This window comes from Acomys minous (assembly GCF_964271855.1).
Source record: "Acomys minous genome assembly, chromosome: 5".
NCBI lineage: Eukaryota > Metazoa > Chordata > Mammalia > Rodentia > Muridae > Acomys > Acomys minous.
The window spans coordinates 105,058,874-105,074,980 of NC_140494.1; the positions used below are offsets into that span (position 1 = coordinate 105,058,874).

The 16,107-nt window shown below is 49.5% G+C and overlaps 1 protein-coding gene across 1 annotated transcript; it reads left to right on the top strand.

The window, feature by feature from the left end:
- Window positions 1-1,264: 1,264 nt before the first annotated feature.
- SMIM35 (small integral membrane protein 35) lies at window positions 1,265-13,657 on the top strand. Its single transcript, XM_084784291.1, has 5 exons — window positions 1,265-1,392; window positions 4,955-5,071; window positions 6,206-6,239; window positions 7,574-7,707; window positions 9,743-13,657. Exons 2-4 carry the CDS (start codon window positions 4,981-4,983, stop codon window positions 7,671-7,673), a joined length of 225 nt encoding a protein of 74 aa, XP_084640417.1. The 5' UTR covers window positions 1,265-1,392; window positions 4,955-4,980; the 3' UTR covers window positions 7,674-7,707; window positions 9,743-13,657.
- The last annotated feature ends 2,450 nt before the right edge of the window (window positions 13,658-16,107 follow it).

Genomic DNA, 16,107 nt, shown 5'->3' on the forward strand with positions numbered 1-16,107 from the left:
AGAAGGACAAGTCTTCCTCCCCACACCCCCGCCCCCAGCAACTACCTACAGCCAATGGCTCCTCAGTTAGGAACCTGGCAAGCTCCTCCCCCTTCTTTTGCTGCCTTGATCTTCTGCAGCAACCGCAGCTGCTGTGAGTTTGTGAGAAGGGCCACACCCTATCCAGCAGACAGCGTTTCACAGCACTTCCCCCCTTGGGCTTTTACTTGCTTCCCACTTTGTCTTCAGCCAGCGTTCCCTGACTGAGGGGCTTGAGAAAGATGTCCCCCTGAGGGCTGAGCACTTGTTCTTGGCACACTGACTAGTCATGGTTTCCGCTTGAGATCTTTAATAAGCAAGAATGGCACAATTTTAGAGTCTTTGGAGATTAGAGGTAAGCACACTGTTGCTTACTGTGCTGTTCAATATGGGGGCTCTACTGTGAATATTTTATGGTAAAAATCTAAGGTATAAGAGGGGATAAGTAAGGAATATCTGCCAAAAGAGCATTCTGGAAAAATTGACAGGTAAATTAGAGTAATTAGTGTTTCTGTAAGCAACGTCAGCTGGTGCTGGTGGGGATGAGACAAAGGAGGAATAGCTAGGGATGGAGCTTCCTTTCCTCACCTATGGATCTTGGGCCTGTGACTTCCCTGTTAGTGCTTTCCTTTTGGTGTTGTCTATTTCTGGCCACTTTTATTTGATAAATCCCCCTCAAAATCCTGTCATCCACAGGTCACTACCAGTGCTACAAACATGTGAAGGCCAGCCCTGTCCCTTCGCTCTTGGTCACCACCCCTGAATTATTGAAGAACATCAGGGATCTCTGTCAGGTTAGCTTCAGTTATCAACCTGGTACAGGCCAGAGTCATCTGTGGGAGACTCAGCTGGGACATTTCCCACGTCAGATTGGCTTGTGGCCCTATCCACAAGAGATTGTCTTGATAGGTGATTGACGTAGGTGGGCCAAGCCAACTGTGGGCAGAAACATTCCTAGGCCTCAGATGTATAAGGAAGCTAAGCAGAATCTGGTGAACAAGCCAAGAAACAGCGTTCCTCCATGGCTGAACTGTGACCTGGAAGTATAAGTCAAGTACCATTCTTCATCTAAATTGCTTTTGGTCAGAGTGTTTTATCATAGCAGCAGAAGGGAAACTAGGGGAATGACCTTGCCGGCCTTGGCTTCCTGTTTGTATTTCCTCAGATGTTCACTTGCTTGAGATTGCAGAAATTTCCTGACAGTTCATCTATCTTCAGTGTCACCCCCTTCTATCTTCTTAAGAGTTGGGGTTAGCCTTCCACTAATCATGTCCTTCTGTCACATGATACAGTGACGTGAGTGGTAAAAATAATTTACCCACAGCATGAAAAATTAGTGAGAACTTATTGGAATATACTGGTGGAAGGCAGTATGTGAGTTCCCAGGGAAGGGGCCAACCTGTGTAGAGGGAAGAGAATTTCCTCGATAGCAGCTGGGGTGGTGGTGGGCGGTGGTGATAGTGTTAGGGTGGTGATGGGGGTGGTGGTGGTGATGGTGGTGGTGATGGTGGTGATGGTGGTGGTGGTGATGGTGGTGGTGATGGTGGTGATGGTGGTGATGGTGGTGATGGGGGGTGAGAATGTAATTATCTGGCCTTATCTCAGAGGCCATTTGTGAACCATCTGTATCTGCTCAGATAGGCAGGCATCTCATTAGCTTGTTGTATAGTACAGTTTAGAGGGAAAGTTGTCTTTCTTAAGACTGTTGTTTTTTTTTTTTTCTGTAGGATGCTGTGAGTCCTTAGGATCAGGCTCCAAATATTTGCTTAAGACACCACATGTCTCTGGGACTGGGTTTAAAGTAATTGCGTCCTCGTGGCTGAAGTGTAGGGATTCTGTGGGTCTTTTGTCTTTATATATTCTCTGACCACAGTCCTGTCCCGATTACCCATCAGTCTCTCTTTGCCTTCAAAGCACTGTGACGTCTGCCACCCACTTCATTCCTGCACCTCTCATCACATAGGGTGCCACAGTCCTCTTGGAACTCATTGGTTCCTCTGCTGTGGACATTTTTACTCTTAGCGTCTACCTGGCATTTTCTTTCTCTCACCTCCTTTGGGTGTCTACACATCAACTCCTTCTTCACAAGGTTCCCTGAGCACTTTATTTAAACTTTCCTCTCTTGCCCTACAGAACTTTTTTTTTTTTTTAGCTCTTCTTCTTCTCTATGTATTTTCCCTGACATGCACCACTGTCTCATATGTCATTTAAAAAAATTTTTTTTGGCTTGTTGCCCATCTCCTTCCACTGGAATGTATTCTCCACAGGGTCAAGGATTTCTGTCTCCTCTATTTATTTCTATAACACATATACCTGTGCAGAAAAGATGTCATCAAATACCTGTGGAATGACTGGAAGCTTCTTGGGCAGCACAAAGCTATTCACAATCCTCCCAACCAGTACTTGTCTCCACGGAGGCAACTTCTGGTTCAATGCTTCTCCGTGTCTGCTGTAGTCCCTCGGTATCTCACACTGGCTAGTTTGTAAGGAGTGGGAATTGGTTGCTTATGGTTTTGAAGGCTGGGATATTCAAGAGAAGGGGCCAGAGGTTTGATGTCTGAAAAGGGCTGTTCGTTTTCTCCTTCAAGAGGGTGGGCACTGCATGCTATGCCTTTACACACTCGCAGAAGTACCGGAGGTTGCAACTCCACTTCACCAAGCCCTTCTGGGTGGCTGCTCATCCTTTTTGAGACATTTGTAGTCTGTACTATCCTGCTGTTAGTAGCAGGCGTAAATCCCAGCTGACAAGCTCATGTTTGTCATGCAAGAAATATGGCTTTGTTGTTCCTAGAGTGAATGTCTAGTTTAGTCTTAATGTATCCCCATGGCAGATTCTTCAAAAGTGTTGAAAATCCCTGTCCCCACCCCCCATCCCCTTGTTTTAGGGGAGTTAAGGAGTCTGGGAGGAATAACAAAGAGTCTGGTGTCACCACCTCCACCAACACCCGGGGCGGTATCCACGGTGATGGGTCTGAGCAACAACTAGGCAAGGCACTCGGAGGTGTCCTGGGGTCCCTCTGTGTGGCTTCTTCAGGTCTCCAGGGGCCCTGTGACTTCTCTGCCTCTCCTGGTGATAATAAGCCATTGGTTGTTTCAGTCTGTGAAAGGATATAGCAGTCCTCTTAAAGGTTTCTGAGACTCCGTTTACCCTGGTGCTGTTCTTCTGTGGGTTCTGATTGCCTTCCTGGAGTTCTGCTCAGCTCTGGGTTCCCTCAGTTCTGTCTTAGAATCCTTCTGTCTCTTTGGGGGCTCAATTTTTGGGCAAAGAGCATGGATCCTCTCTCTCTGGGACCCACCAACATCATTGTAAAGTGCTTCATTTATTTCCTTCATCTCCTGATTTTTCCCCTAGGCTGAGACTCTTTTCTAATATAGGCAGGAGGGCCAATCTTGTTCTTACTTCCTCTCCATGCCGTTCATTTCCCTTTCTCTACTGGTATGAGGTTTTTTTTTTTTTTTTTTTTTGAAACTTGTGACTAGAAAGGAAGACCCCACCCCCTTGCTGCCTGTGACAGTAACTTTGTCTTTAGAAGTGAAGAATAATAGCTTGTCTTTTTCTTATTTTTACATGGTCTCACTATGTAGCCCAGGCCTGTCTAGAACTTGCTATATATAGACTAGTCTTGCCTTAAACTCAGGGAGTTTCTGCCTCCCAAGTCCCAACATGCCTGTTTTTAACCTAGCTATTTTCCTGGGAAGGAAGATCGGGGAGCTTGGGAGAGTGACTTGGGTGGAGCAAACAGTCACGTTCTTAACAACACCCTTGCACTGTTTGATGGATTTGATTATGGTAATGATAGCAACAGTAACGACATCATTAACATCTATTGAGCACTTAGTGTATGCCGGGGTCGGATCCTAAGTGCCCTCTTTTCCTGACATCCCATCAATCATCCCAATAACTGTGCATGTTGAATTAGTCTTAATAATTAATCAAAGCCGATGAAATCTAGAAGTGTAAAGGGACTAACAACTGCCACCATATGCAAACAACGGGGCTGGACTTCAAACACTAGCCTGCTCCCAACACACTCCCCAGACTCGTGGCAGCATCCCTAGAGCCTCCACTCCTCAGGCCATGAGCACAGGGAGTCATTCTATTTCTCCGTGACACTTCAACAGCTTCCCCTTCCTTTCTCACCCTGGGAAAAGTGAGCCACCTCATGGTGTGCCCATAATCGGCCTCAGAGCCTGGGTACTCTCTCTGTTTCTGTTCTCTCTCTCTCTCTCATTTCCCTACATACCCTCAAACAATTTTTTTTTCTGAAATAGGGTTTCTCTGTGTAGCCTTGACTGTCCTGGACTCACTTTGTAGACTAGGCTGGCCTCAAACTCACAGAGCTCTGCTTGCCTCTGCCTCCCCGATTGCTGGGATTACAGGCATGTGCCACCACACCCAGTCTCCCAAATACTCTTGGGTTAGCTTTACAAATAACATATAAATTTAGCCAAGAGCTCTGACCACAAAAGAGAAGGAGCAAGGGTAAACAGCAAGCCAAGTATAAGCCCCACCCACTGGGCACATGGGTTTTGTGAAAGGGGAAGAAGCTTGGGATGCTATGATTGGTGCTTTTGAGGGTCTCCAGGCAGCCCTTCCTGACCACCACAATCATACTGAGGCTAGACCTTCCAGCTTCTTCCCCAAGAAAGAAGAGCATCTTCTATTAAGTAGAATACCCATGATTTCAGGAACCTCCCAGTTCTAAACTACCTATTGCCAGAGGGCTGTTGTTTATTGGAATTAACATATTAAAGATATTGCGTGAACGAAGTTCCAAGCTTCAGGTATCACATATTCAGACTATAGCATGTCTGGCCTGAACCAGCCAGCTTAGCCTGGCAGGCTTCTAGAGGACTGCCATTTTGATGGGCAGTGAGTGGGAGGGAGAGGGAGAAAGCTGGTCCATGGATGTGAGGATGTGTGGCTTCTCTGCAGGCGAAGACTCCATCAGCACGTTGGGCATGATCCTTGGAGTGGGGCTGTCACTGCTGCTCGTGTCCATCCTTGGCTACAGCTTGGCTAAGTGGTACCAGCGAGGGTACTGCTGGGACGGTGAGTGAGCCCCATGCTAGTCAGTCTCAGCTCTGCCCTCTCCTTCCTCATCAGTAGAGCTGGGTGAGGCTGGGGTGAGGTAGGTTGCAAAAGTACTTCCTCTGGCGGTTGCAGTGGTTGAAGATTTGAGTGGGTGGCTGGAGGCTTGGATGGAGAGGTGGGGTCTTCGTGGAGAGAATAGAGGCTCCTCCCACTTGAGGAAGTAGCCTGCTTCTACCTCCCCCCCCCCAGGCCCCACCCCTAAGGCTAAGGGCACCGCCTAGAAGGCCAGGGTGGCAGCTGATTCCATATGCGTTAGTCTCTGCCTCCATCTCCCCACGCTGCCCCTGGGCTCTAAAGCTTGCTGATGTGTCTTCTGGAATTTGCTGTGATCTTTTCAAGTGATGAAGCAAGGGCAGCATGCTGGGGTGCTGACAGAGAAAACCTCCCAGGTGTGCGTTTACAATTAGCAGTTGAGCACCTGGTGTGTCCCAATGTACCCTTTCTTGGTATGTATTTTTGAAAGTCCACACAATAAAGAAGTTGCTACATTTCCCCTATTTTTAGACATGCTTTTGATACGGATACCAGGCTACCCTCAAACTCCCCATCTTCCTGCCTCAGCCTAGAGAGTTTTGGGGATACAGACAAGTGCCATCATGTCCAGCTACACATTTTTTCTCTTTCTTTCTTTCTTTTTTTTTTTTTTTTTTTTTTTTTTTTTGAGACAGTCACTATCCCAGACTGGCCTTGAATTGCCAATTGGCTAAGGATAATCTTAAACTTCTAATCCTTTTGCCCCCACCTCCCAAGGGCTAGGATCACAGTGGCGCAGGACCACACCTGTGTTGGGGATGGGACCCAGGGCTTTGCAGATGCTAGGAAAGCACTCCACCAAGGGAGTGGCATCTCCATCCCTCAGCTGCCATTATTGAAGTAGACAGAGGTATGCGGTGAGAATCATGGGTTGGACCATGGCGGTGTCTGGTTCTTTAGAGGCTCTTGGCTAGAGCTACTCCCAATGGAAGGACCTTGAAGGGCCCTGAGGACCCTGCAGAGCATCCTGAGGCCAGCCTGTTTTCTCTATGCACAAGTGGGGAGAGAGCCAGATCTTTCCCTGGAGATTCTAACTCTCTTTTTGGCTTGTCTTCCCAGGGCCTAATTTTGTCTTCAACTTATACCAAATCCGGTGAGTAGGTTCAGGGCAGATCTGGGTGGGCTGGCACTGAGGGGCTAAATATAATAAAGAAAGAACTAGAGACAGAAATGGAACTTACTGCTTCCCTTCCCTGGCTCTCTCCAAGCCTCCATTTAGAAAAGTTCTCAGAGTAAAAACATGCCTATTGACAGCACCATGTGAGGCCCTGATGATAACAATCATCTTGGCACTAACACTCAGGCAGAGAGCAGCCACCCATGCATTCACTCATCTACCCACTCACCCACTCATGTACAAACTTGCCTACTCATTCATCCACCCATCCATCCACCCACCCATTCACCCATCCACCCACCCACCCACCCATACATACACCCATTCACCCATCCACTCATCCATACACTCACCCATCCACCCATTCACCCATCCATCCACCCACCCACCCATACATATACCCATTCACCCATCCACCCATCCACCCATCCATACACTCACCTATTCACCCATCCACCCATCCATACACTCACCCACTCATCCATCTACCCATCTGTACACACACTCACTCATCCATCCACCCACCAGCCCACCCACTGACCCAGTTATTCATCCATCTGCCCATCCACCCACCCCACTACTCACCAATTCATCTATGTACCACCCACCTATTCTACTCATCTACCTGTCTACCCCCTATACTCATTCATGAATTCATTCATTCATGGATGTGCATATGCATCCACAAATTTATCCATGCATGCACATGTCTATCCATCCATCTGTTACCCACATACTTATCCATCCATCTATCCATCCATCCATCTATCTATCCATCCATCTATCCATCCATCCATCTATCCATCCATCCATCCATCCATCCATCCATCCACTTACTTACCCATCCACCTGTTTATTGTTTATTCAGTAAAGTTTTATTGTAACCAGTTTTATGGTATTTGTTTTCAAAAGTACAAAGATGGCTTGACCTACTCTCTGACCCTAAGCATCTCACTGTCTCTGCTGAAGACAAGCCTGATTGCAAATAAAGCAATCTCAGGGACAATATAGGATTCAAAAAAGAAGAGCGATCAAAGAAAGTCATGAGTTTGAGGAACAGAAGTCAGAAAGAACTCTCTGGGTAAGCCATTTCACTATTCCCTGCCATAGGACAGGCCTGCTTCTCCTCTGCTTCTCCTCTGGCCTGGCAGATGAGAGCAATCTTACTTTGGAAGATAAGTCAGTGAGTCAGGGATGCAGAGATCGTCTCTGTTCCTAGGAACCATTTTGTAGGTTCTAGTCTAGGGAGACAGGCTCCAGGGAGAGGCTGGCTTCTCAGTTTCAACAGCTTTATTGGAAATGTTTCTCAGGAACCTGAAGGACTTGGAGGTGGGACCACCCTTCACCATCAGTGGCCACATGAGCAGTCCAGATGGCGGCTACATGAAGTTCTCCAATGAAAGAGTCTGATGGAGATGCACCTAGCTTCTGGAGATGAGGAGAGGTGGGTGGGAGGGGCAAGAGAAGTCCTGAGTGGGCCTGTTGTCTGACTAGGGTCCTAAGAGGGTCCAGGCTGTCAAGTCAAGTGCCAAAGGCCACTTACAACACAAATAAATCACCCGGCCCGGTCCCTTTACTCATTCTTGAGAGTCAGGCTTGCTGGACCTGGCATAGCAAAGTCCTTCCCAAGCTTCTCTCTTTTCAGTGTCTCTTCTCGTCACACAGGAAAGGGCTCCTGGGTTATCATGAGCTCCTCCAGGCTCCCTGGGCTCTGAAAACCTGGCCTGCCTCCGAATATGGAGACTGAAGAGCCTTCTCTGGGCCCTCTCTCAACCCTCATAGAGTTAGGCCTCTGTGAATGTGCCTGACCAAGCTTATCCATTTTCTCCTGGGACAAAGAAAGGCAACTTTTCCTCAGGGTTAACCACTGGATCCCAGGATGCCCCCAGGCTGTTGCAAATGTCCTGGAGAGACACAGCCAGGCCAGCCCTCCTCCTGCCCAATGCAGCCCTGAGCAGAAAGGGCCCCAGACTCCACAGGGTAGATTTTCATGTGGAATCTCCTGTCGTTTCATTTTGTAACGATGATACCAGGGGCTAGAGAGCCAGTCATTTTCATTAGGGAGTTATGTGGTTGAGGGGTGACTTCAGACATGTTCTTTAACCTTTCCATCCGTGGCCAACTTCCCTGAAGGCAGAGCTTGGGTATTTACTCCGTCTTTTCCACCTCTGTGTTTGGTTTGAGCACTTTCCATCCTTTCTCACCATTGCGATCTCTCTCTCTCTCTCTCTCTCTCTCTCTCTCTCTCTCTCTCTCTCTCTCTCTAGTTCTTCCTATAGTGACAGGCCTCAGTGCCTGGCACATGAATAGAACAATCTAGAAACAACGTCCTCATTGTTTAGGCTCCTGAACTAGGGCGTGCATGGGGCACAGGGTGAGTTCTATGCCCCAAGCTCAGCTGTCCTGTGCAAAGCCTGCCCCATGTGGCAGAGAGAGACTAGAAATGTGGAGCAGTAGGAAGCACCTGGCTGAGCTGAGCAAAGCAGCTGGGGACCAGGACTGCAGGGCACTTTACCTGTCATCTTGTCTTCCTCTGCCTGTGACCTACTGGACTGGAGGCAGAGCTGGCACTAGGAGATTTAGCTCAGTGGGTGTTTGGTGTAAAGTGGTTCCATCCATCCAGGGAGGCTGCACTGTTTAAGCCTGCCACTGATTCAACCAGCCCCAGCCCAAAGCTGGAGGATGCCGAGGCCAGGACAGAGACAGAAAGGGGAAGGCTGGCCATGATTTGCTGTCCTTAGCCTCGTTTTTTGCTGAGGCCTCTGCGGTTTTGTGTGTGGGTTTTTGTTGTTGTTGTTATTTGTTTGTTTCTTGTTTTTCTTCTCTCGCTCTCTCCTCTCCCTGCCCTATAGCAGTCTGTGGGGGACGTAGTGAGCCAGGCCTGGCAAGTTCTTTCTGCTTCCTGCCAAGGGTGGGGGCCCTTTTATTCCCAGCTCAGCTGGGCTTGGACACAACACACCATGCCTCAGGATTTGGAAGTCCTTAACCAGATTCTCTTTCCTGAGTTGTTGAGCGTAGTGAGAGATTCTTCATGGCATTGGATCCCCATCTCTTCCCCAAAGGACTCTTGGGGGAGATGGAGAAAGGGAGGCACTTGCCTATGGCTTCCTTCATCCTTGGGTACCAGCTCTGCAGGTGGGAGCCCGCTTTGAAACTCATAGGTTGTGCAGCCCCAATAACATTTTCCACTCTTCCCTGGTCGTCGTGGCCTGTGGGGCCTAATGGGATCCCTTGGAAGCACTCAGGGCACAGAGGGCCTTTTGGAAACTTGAAAGGAGAGTGAGAAGGATCCCCAGGTAGTCCTGGGCCCAGGTCGTGTGGCTTCAGGTGAGGACAAGGACATCTGTTTTGGACTGGGAGAATAGCGGGTATTTCCCATCCCCAGAAGCGGAAGCGAGAGTGCACTACTTCCTCTTTCTGAACCTGCTGACGCGCTCTGTGTTCCCTTTGAGTACCCCTGGTTTTCATTACTTCTGCAGGCCCACGACATAGCAGTTTTCTTCACCCCGACCAGTGGCTCCACCCTCAGGCTGTGAAGGGGCAGACTCTTTCTCCGAAATGACTAGAAACCAAGCAACCGGTCTGTGAGGCTGGGCACTGAGTGACTGGGCACTCCGATGCTTGGCTGTGCCGGCGCCTCCACAGCGCTCCGCTTTCTTCTTCATCCCACTGGAGAGCCTGCTGTGTTGAGGGCTACAGGCTGCAGTCTCTCGTTATCCGGCTGCTCTTCAATGCACACAACCTAGAACGCTTTCTTCTCCCGCACCCCCATCCCTCTGTCCACACCCAGACTCTTTGAACTTCAATTCTCCTCTCTCCCGAGACTCACATCAGGACTCCAGACTAGACACCGTTCATTTTGATCCCCTATGTCCATGACAGGTTGTTTCCACGTGTCCGGTCCCCCAACCTGGACCAAGCTTTTGTGGCCAGAGGTCTCTAGCAAGCCTTCAAATGACCCATAGCAAATACACTTAACTAGATGGATTTTGATTAGAGAGGAAACACAGGGCAGCCTTGCTCTGGAAATGGATGACCAGCAGCCTGAGGAGGACCAGACTGCTTACACAGTGTGTTTGGATGCATGATTCTGCATGCTGAGCCTTGTGGCACAGAGGTTATTATTGGGCCCATTTTACACACAGGGAGACTGAGAGATTTACTTGTTTGCCCAGGACTGCCCACTAGCCACCGGCTTCACAGGAGCCTGAGCCGAATCCGTGGGCCTTGAGGACCCAGTCCCACCTCAGGTCTTATCAGGGTAAGGACTGGTCATTATAAAAGGATCTGATTCTTATTCTGCCCTGCAGTACTGTGTAGCCGTAAGGCTGGTCACACCACGGTTTGGCCATCTATTTCAACATTGGGAAAGCAAGAAGTAAGACTATTTCTTGAAGGTTCCTCTAGGCTCTTTCCTTTTCTGTTAAACGTTATCAGTGGTCTAGGCTCACTATAGCTGTTAGCAAATAGGGTGCAGGCACAATATCAAGTGTCAAGCCCGGTTTAGGAACTGCCTGTTAAGAGGTGGCTGCTGAGCTTCCCCCTAGATGCAGGTGGTCTATACTATTTAGTTTTTCCTGTACCCTGCAGAGAACTGGTGGAGATTGAAGATTAGCTCGTTCTTAAACTCAACTCGTCAATACCTGAAAGGGTACAGAGTGATCAGGGTAGGGGCTCCAGGTACCCAGCCTTGTCGGTAAGAAAACAGAGTCTAGGGACCTAGACACTGCGGAGGAGCGAGATGAATTTACTTTCTGTAAGTCCGTGGTGGCTGGCTTGGGGCATCTCAGGCAGAGGGGCAGCTGCGCTCTGGCTCCTCCCTCCATCCAGGCTCTAGCCCCGCCCCCAACAATGGTGGGTGGGGTTTTCAGGGCTCAGGCCTCCCCAGGCTGGATCCCAGCTCTGAATTTCTTGCTCACCCACTTCCTGGTTCTGCTTTTACTTTTTACTCTCTCTTTGACTTCCAAGTCACCGCATGCTGCCACCCTTCCTCCTGGCTCACATTTCACATCTCCAAGGAGCCTTCTTCAAGACTCATGGACCTAGTTCTCGTCTGGCTTTACTTAAGAGACACTCCCTGGCTCCCATATCCTCATCCATCCATCCATCCATCCATCCATCCATCCATCCATCCATCCACTCATTCATTCATTTTTTCCCCCCTACTACTCCAAGTACTCCCATGAGGCATCCAGTCTCTCTGGAGATTAACCTGGTCTCTCCTGTTTCACAAGCATTTCCTGAAGGCTGACTTAGGCTTTGTGTCTCTTCTAAGTCCCCTACTGTGCTTTGTGTGTTTCTGGCCAGGGACTTCTCAGGAAACTAAGTGGAAGGGTTCCTCAGTCTCTTGAGGGCGCCTTGCACATTGCTCCAAGCCTGGTCCATACCTGGTGCCCCGAAAACAGACACCTGCTATCTCTTCCCCTTCCCCATCTTCAGCCGCAGACAGTTTTCTAGAGAAGGGCACACACACAGCTGGAGAGCTTTTCCACCCAACCTAACACATGTTCGAAGCCATGGAATCTCCCCTGAGTCTGCGTGGCCCGGCCCCAAGCCAGTGCCCGGAGACAGGGCCAGGTGATAACACCTGGGAGACCATGGTCTGTGATGCTCTTTCCTCTGCTTCGGAGGTCTGAGGAGACCAAAACAGGAACAGATGGAAGTACCCTTATTTTCTTTTTTAAAAACTGCTTAGTGAGCAAAACCCAGCTAGAAGCGGCTATGTTTAAGCAGAAGCCAATGCAAAACAGGAAGCCAGTGGCCTGGTGAATTCTCACACTTGGGGACCAGAAGTAAAAATGTTCTGTCTGCCCAGAGAAGTGGTAAACCAGCAAAGCATACAGTGGATTGGTACTGGAGGCTGAGGCCACAACAAACCCTGCCCTACCCACTCTCCCATACATGCTTGCCCTCCCAACCCCTCCAGAGCCATGGGCTTGCCTTCCCTTTCCCAAAGCCTTGGATAGGATTTCTCACGCACAAGCAGAGGCCTGCCGGGGGAAAGGTGTGTGGAAAATGGAGGAAGTCCCTCATTTTCTATTCTTCTCCTTATAAGTCATAGGCGGAGGCTCCCTGGGCCCCGGGGACCTTGCTTTTGTAAGGTTGCCATTGGCTTTGAGAACTTTGAGGCTTCCAGCTGTGAGGCTGTTTCACAGTGGGTAATTTCACTTCCACCATGCTGGGGCGAGGGTGGTAGAGAGGTGAATGGACACTGTGTGTGTGTGTATATGTGTGTGTGTGTGTGTGTGTGTGTGTGTGTGTGTGTGTGTGTGTGTTCACACGAGTGCATCATAGTCTCAGGAGGCTTAGGGGGGCTTGGGGACTCAATGAATGTTTGCCTCAAGCCTGGCTGAATGCATGCTGAACTTCTCAGGCCCCTTCACCTTGCCTCCTAGTTGTTATTCCCTCGCCTTATGTCTCCTGTTTGGTCCACAGCCCTAAGTCCTACAATACATTGGAGCTGTGGGGTGAAGAAAGCAGGGGAGGGAATAACCGTGGAACCGCGTGACTAAGTGGAGAGGACGGCAAAGCTGAAGTAAAGCTTCCGATTGGAATTATCTGTGGCTGCCTCTCTCTTCTAGGTTCAGGCTGATGTCTCCCAAGAACCTGCTTCGCCCACTCTTCCATGACGGTCGGCATCATCTCGATGCCTCCTGAGCTGCCTTCACCTGCGTTCAAACACTTCTTTGACATGAATGGAAAAGTTCTGCTCATTCATGCACTCATTTAGTCACCACAAGCTTATTGAGCGCTCATTGCTATGCACCAGCATTGGCTGGGTGTAGAGGACACAGAGATAAATCAAGAGGAGTTTCCCGCTTTCAATGACATGAGTGCTGGCCTTCAATGAAAGCTCGTGGAGGACTAGTGGAAACAGCCACCCTTCAAGCCTGCTATCTCTGCACCAAAAGACTTATTTGCAAAGAACAGATCATACCTAAAACCCAGAGAAGCAGTCCTTCCATTCCTTGAGGCCTCTCCAGCTCTGTAGTGTTGCGGTGGAGGTTGGTTAGCCTGAGTGAACAGACACCACGTGCTTGCTCTGCCTCCACACACTCCGCTCAATGCCAGGCTGCTCAGCACTGTGCTGACTCTTTGCTTGAATCATGGACTCAGATCTTCTATTGCCTTCCCACCTCCACTTAGTGTAGTTAATTTGTCACATGCATTGCTTCTTTCCAGTGAGCCCATCAGGTGTGTAGCTAGCACCTATGAGGTGTTTCACACCGTTGCAGGTGCAGAGGGCACCAAGAGAGTGATACTTCACACTTCTCATTCCATTTTCACCGGATGGGCTACATAAGTTGCACGTTAGAAGCACACTCAGGTTCTGAGTGGCTCAGAGGTGCTTTGCAGAGGGCACTTGGGCAGCCTTGAAACAGCAAAGTGGAAGAAGAGCATGTGGGGACCAGTAACTGGCACGCACAGCAGAGTTCATTGGGGGACAACAGGTGGGTACAGGGGCTGGAGGGGAGGCTCGGTGAGGATGTGAAAGGGGAGAAATGAGCAGGGACCGGAGGCAAGGAGGGAGGTCTTGAAGAACCTTCCGGTTTAAGCAGAAGCTTTGAGTGTTGTCCTACAAGCTGTCCAGTGGAACTCAGAGCTCAAATTTGAATTTTCAACTTCTCAGCTCAGTCAACAGTAGGGATGCTGATGAAGACTCAAAATGGGTAGGCATGGAAGGAGCAGGATGAGATAGCTGCAAGGCCACCAAAGAGGCCAGGGGGAGGGGGTCACCTTTTCCATTAGGCAAGAGCTGCATGATTCCCATGGCTGTGTGAATGGGCCTTTGTTAAGCATCACGGAAACCTGTAAATTAAGGAGAAAATGGTGGCTCCAGTTTGGAGAGACCAAGGGTTGACCCACCTTGCCTCTGTAAAGGCACTGGAGGAGTGAATGGGGACTGGTAGTCGTGGATCAGGAGTTGCCGGAGCCCTCCATGGGGGGCATTTCCAGGGCTAAGGATGGGAGCTGTTGTGTTGAGGAGTGGTAAGTTGCAGCAGAGAGGCTGCAGGGCTGCAAGGGTGCTGGCCCCACACCATGCAGACTGTGCATAGAGTGAAGCCGCAGGCCCGGGAGGAAGTGCTCTTCCAAAGAGCTGATTGTGAGGGAGGAAGAAGGTGGCACTGTGTCTACCCTTCCTCTCTGCATGCCCACTCCAGTCCTGACTCTGCAGGTGGGATAATTCACTGAAGGGACCACTTGGCTATTATTCCACCCCCTGCTTATGGGTTGTGACTGTGTAAAGACCCCCCCCCCCCCGAGGCTCCAGGCTGGGGTCTACAGTGCCCATGCCAAACTGGGGCACGGTTCTGGACACTGTAGGCCAATATGATGGCTGTCTGCTCTTCCTAGAGATAGTGATTCGGGGGATGTCCTGAGTTTATGGGCTGTAGATGGCCAGGAATCAATCCTTTGCAGACTGGCCTTCTCATCTCTGTGCTATGACGACAGATCCACCCATGATGCAACTCTCACAGAGAACATAGAGTACTCACCTCAAAATCTCCAGCCCCGAGCCCTAATCTAGCTCCAGAGCCACCTTTGAGAGCTGCTTAAATATCTGTCATTTGCATGACCTTCCACTATTGAGCCAAAAGCTCAGCATCTCCGGGGGGCCCCCACCTCCCACCCCTCCACACCATGTTTCCCCCTCCATGCCCATGTCATGCACTGCCCACCATCAATTTCCAGTGGTAGTCTCTCTAGCCTGTTGTCCCGCCTTGCTCTTTGTTTGAAGCATCCTTCGAATTTGTTCATCTCTTCTCTATCCTCATCCCGCTCCTGCTCCATCTATATGTGTAAGCATCCGTATGGACTGAATGTGGTGTCCCCCACCCTTCAGCATTGAAGCCCTGACCCCTAATGCGATGGTGGGGCATCTTGGAGGTTATTAGATGAGGTCACGTTGTGTCTTCATAAGAGAAAGAGCCCACAGGTATCTCTTTCTGTCCTTGAGGCCGCAGCTCCAAGGTGCCCGTAGACAATGAAGAAGGCCTCGGTGGGAACTGGATGACCAGAACCTTGATCCTCAACTTCCCAGCCTCCTGAATGATTCTGGTTAAAGCCCTGACCCCTGGCTGTGTGCTCTCTTGTAACTAGAGCTACGGCAGCTTCCTATCCCACTTAGCTACTTCTGACCTCATCTCTAGTGTGGAATACTAGGTTCCTTCGTGGCGCTTATCTCAGATGGCAGCACTGGTTAGTACTCAATTGCTTAGCGTTGATCTTTGTCAGCATATGGTCTACTCCATGAAGCCAAGGCTGAGTACCACGCCTGGCATGCAGTAGGTGACTACTCACCGTTCAGGTGAGATGAGCCAGTGAGGAGACTCTTGCTGCCAAGCCTGACGACTTGACGTTCTATCCCTGGAATCCATGCAGTGGAAGGAGAGAACCAGCTCCATCGGGTTGGTCCTCTGACCTCCACATATATAACATGCACTCACCACACACACACACACACACACACACACACACACACACACACACTCAAACAAAACAAGAAAAAACCCAAAGTGAAATGCTGGCTTTAATAAAGGTTTTGTTTCCTGCCTGGTTCCTTTTGTTGAATAACTTATGTGTTGGCTAGAATCACCATTTGAAAACCACTTATTTCATCCTACCTAATCCCTCCTCTTCAGTGTTTACAGGTTCCTAGTGCCCTGGAGACTCATGGGAAATCCAGCGAAGTTCAGATCACTGATAGTGAGGAGGCACCATAGGCTTCCTCATTAATAGCAATAGGCTTAGTTCTAAATTGTGTTTTTTTTTTTTTTCAAAAGAAACCCTCAAACCCATGAGCACTCCAGGAAACGTGTGAGTCAGGATTCTCAGTATCTGG

What these genes read in the sequence shown, in the direction of transcription:
- SMIM35 (XM_084784291.1), top strand. Translation starts at nt 4,981, where the DNA reads ATGATCCTTGGAGTGGGGCTGTCACTGCTGCTCGTGTCCATCCTTGGC. An exon ending in GCGAGGGTACTGCTGGGACG is followed by an intron (nt 5,072 to 6,205) that starts GTGAGTGAGCCC and finishes TTGTCTTCCCAG; the next exon opens with GGCCTAATTTTGTCTTCAAC. An exon ending in TTCAACTTATACCAAATCCG is followed by an intron (nt 6,240 to 7,573) that starts GTGAGTAGGTTC and finishes AATGTTTCTCAG; the next exon opens with GAACCTGAAGGACTTGGAGG.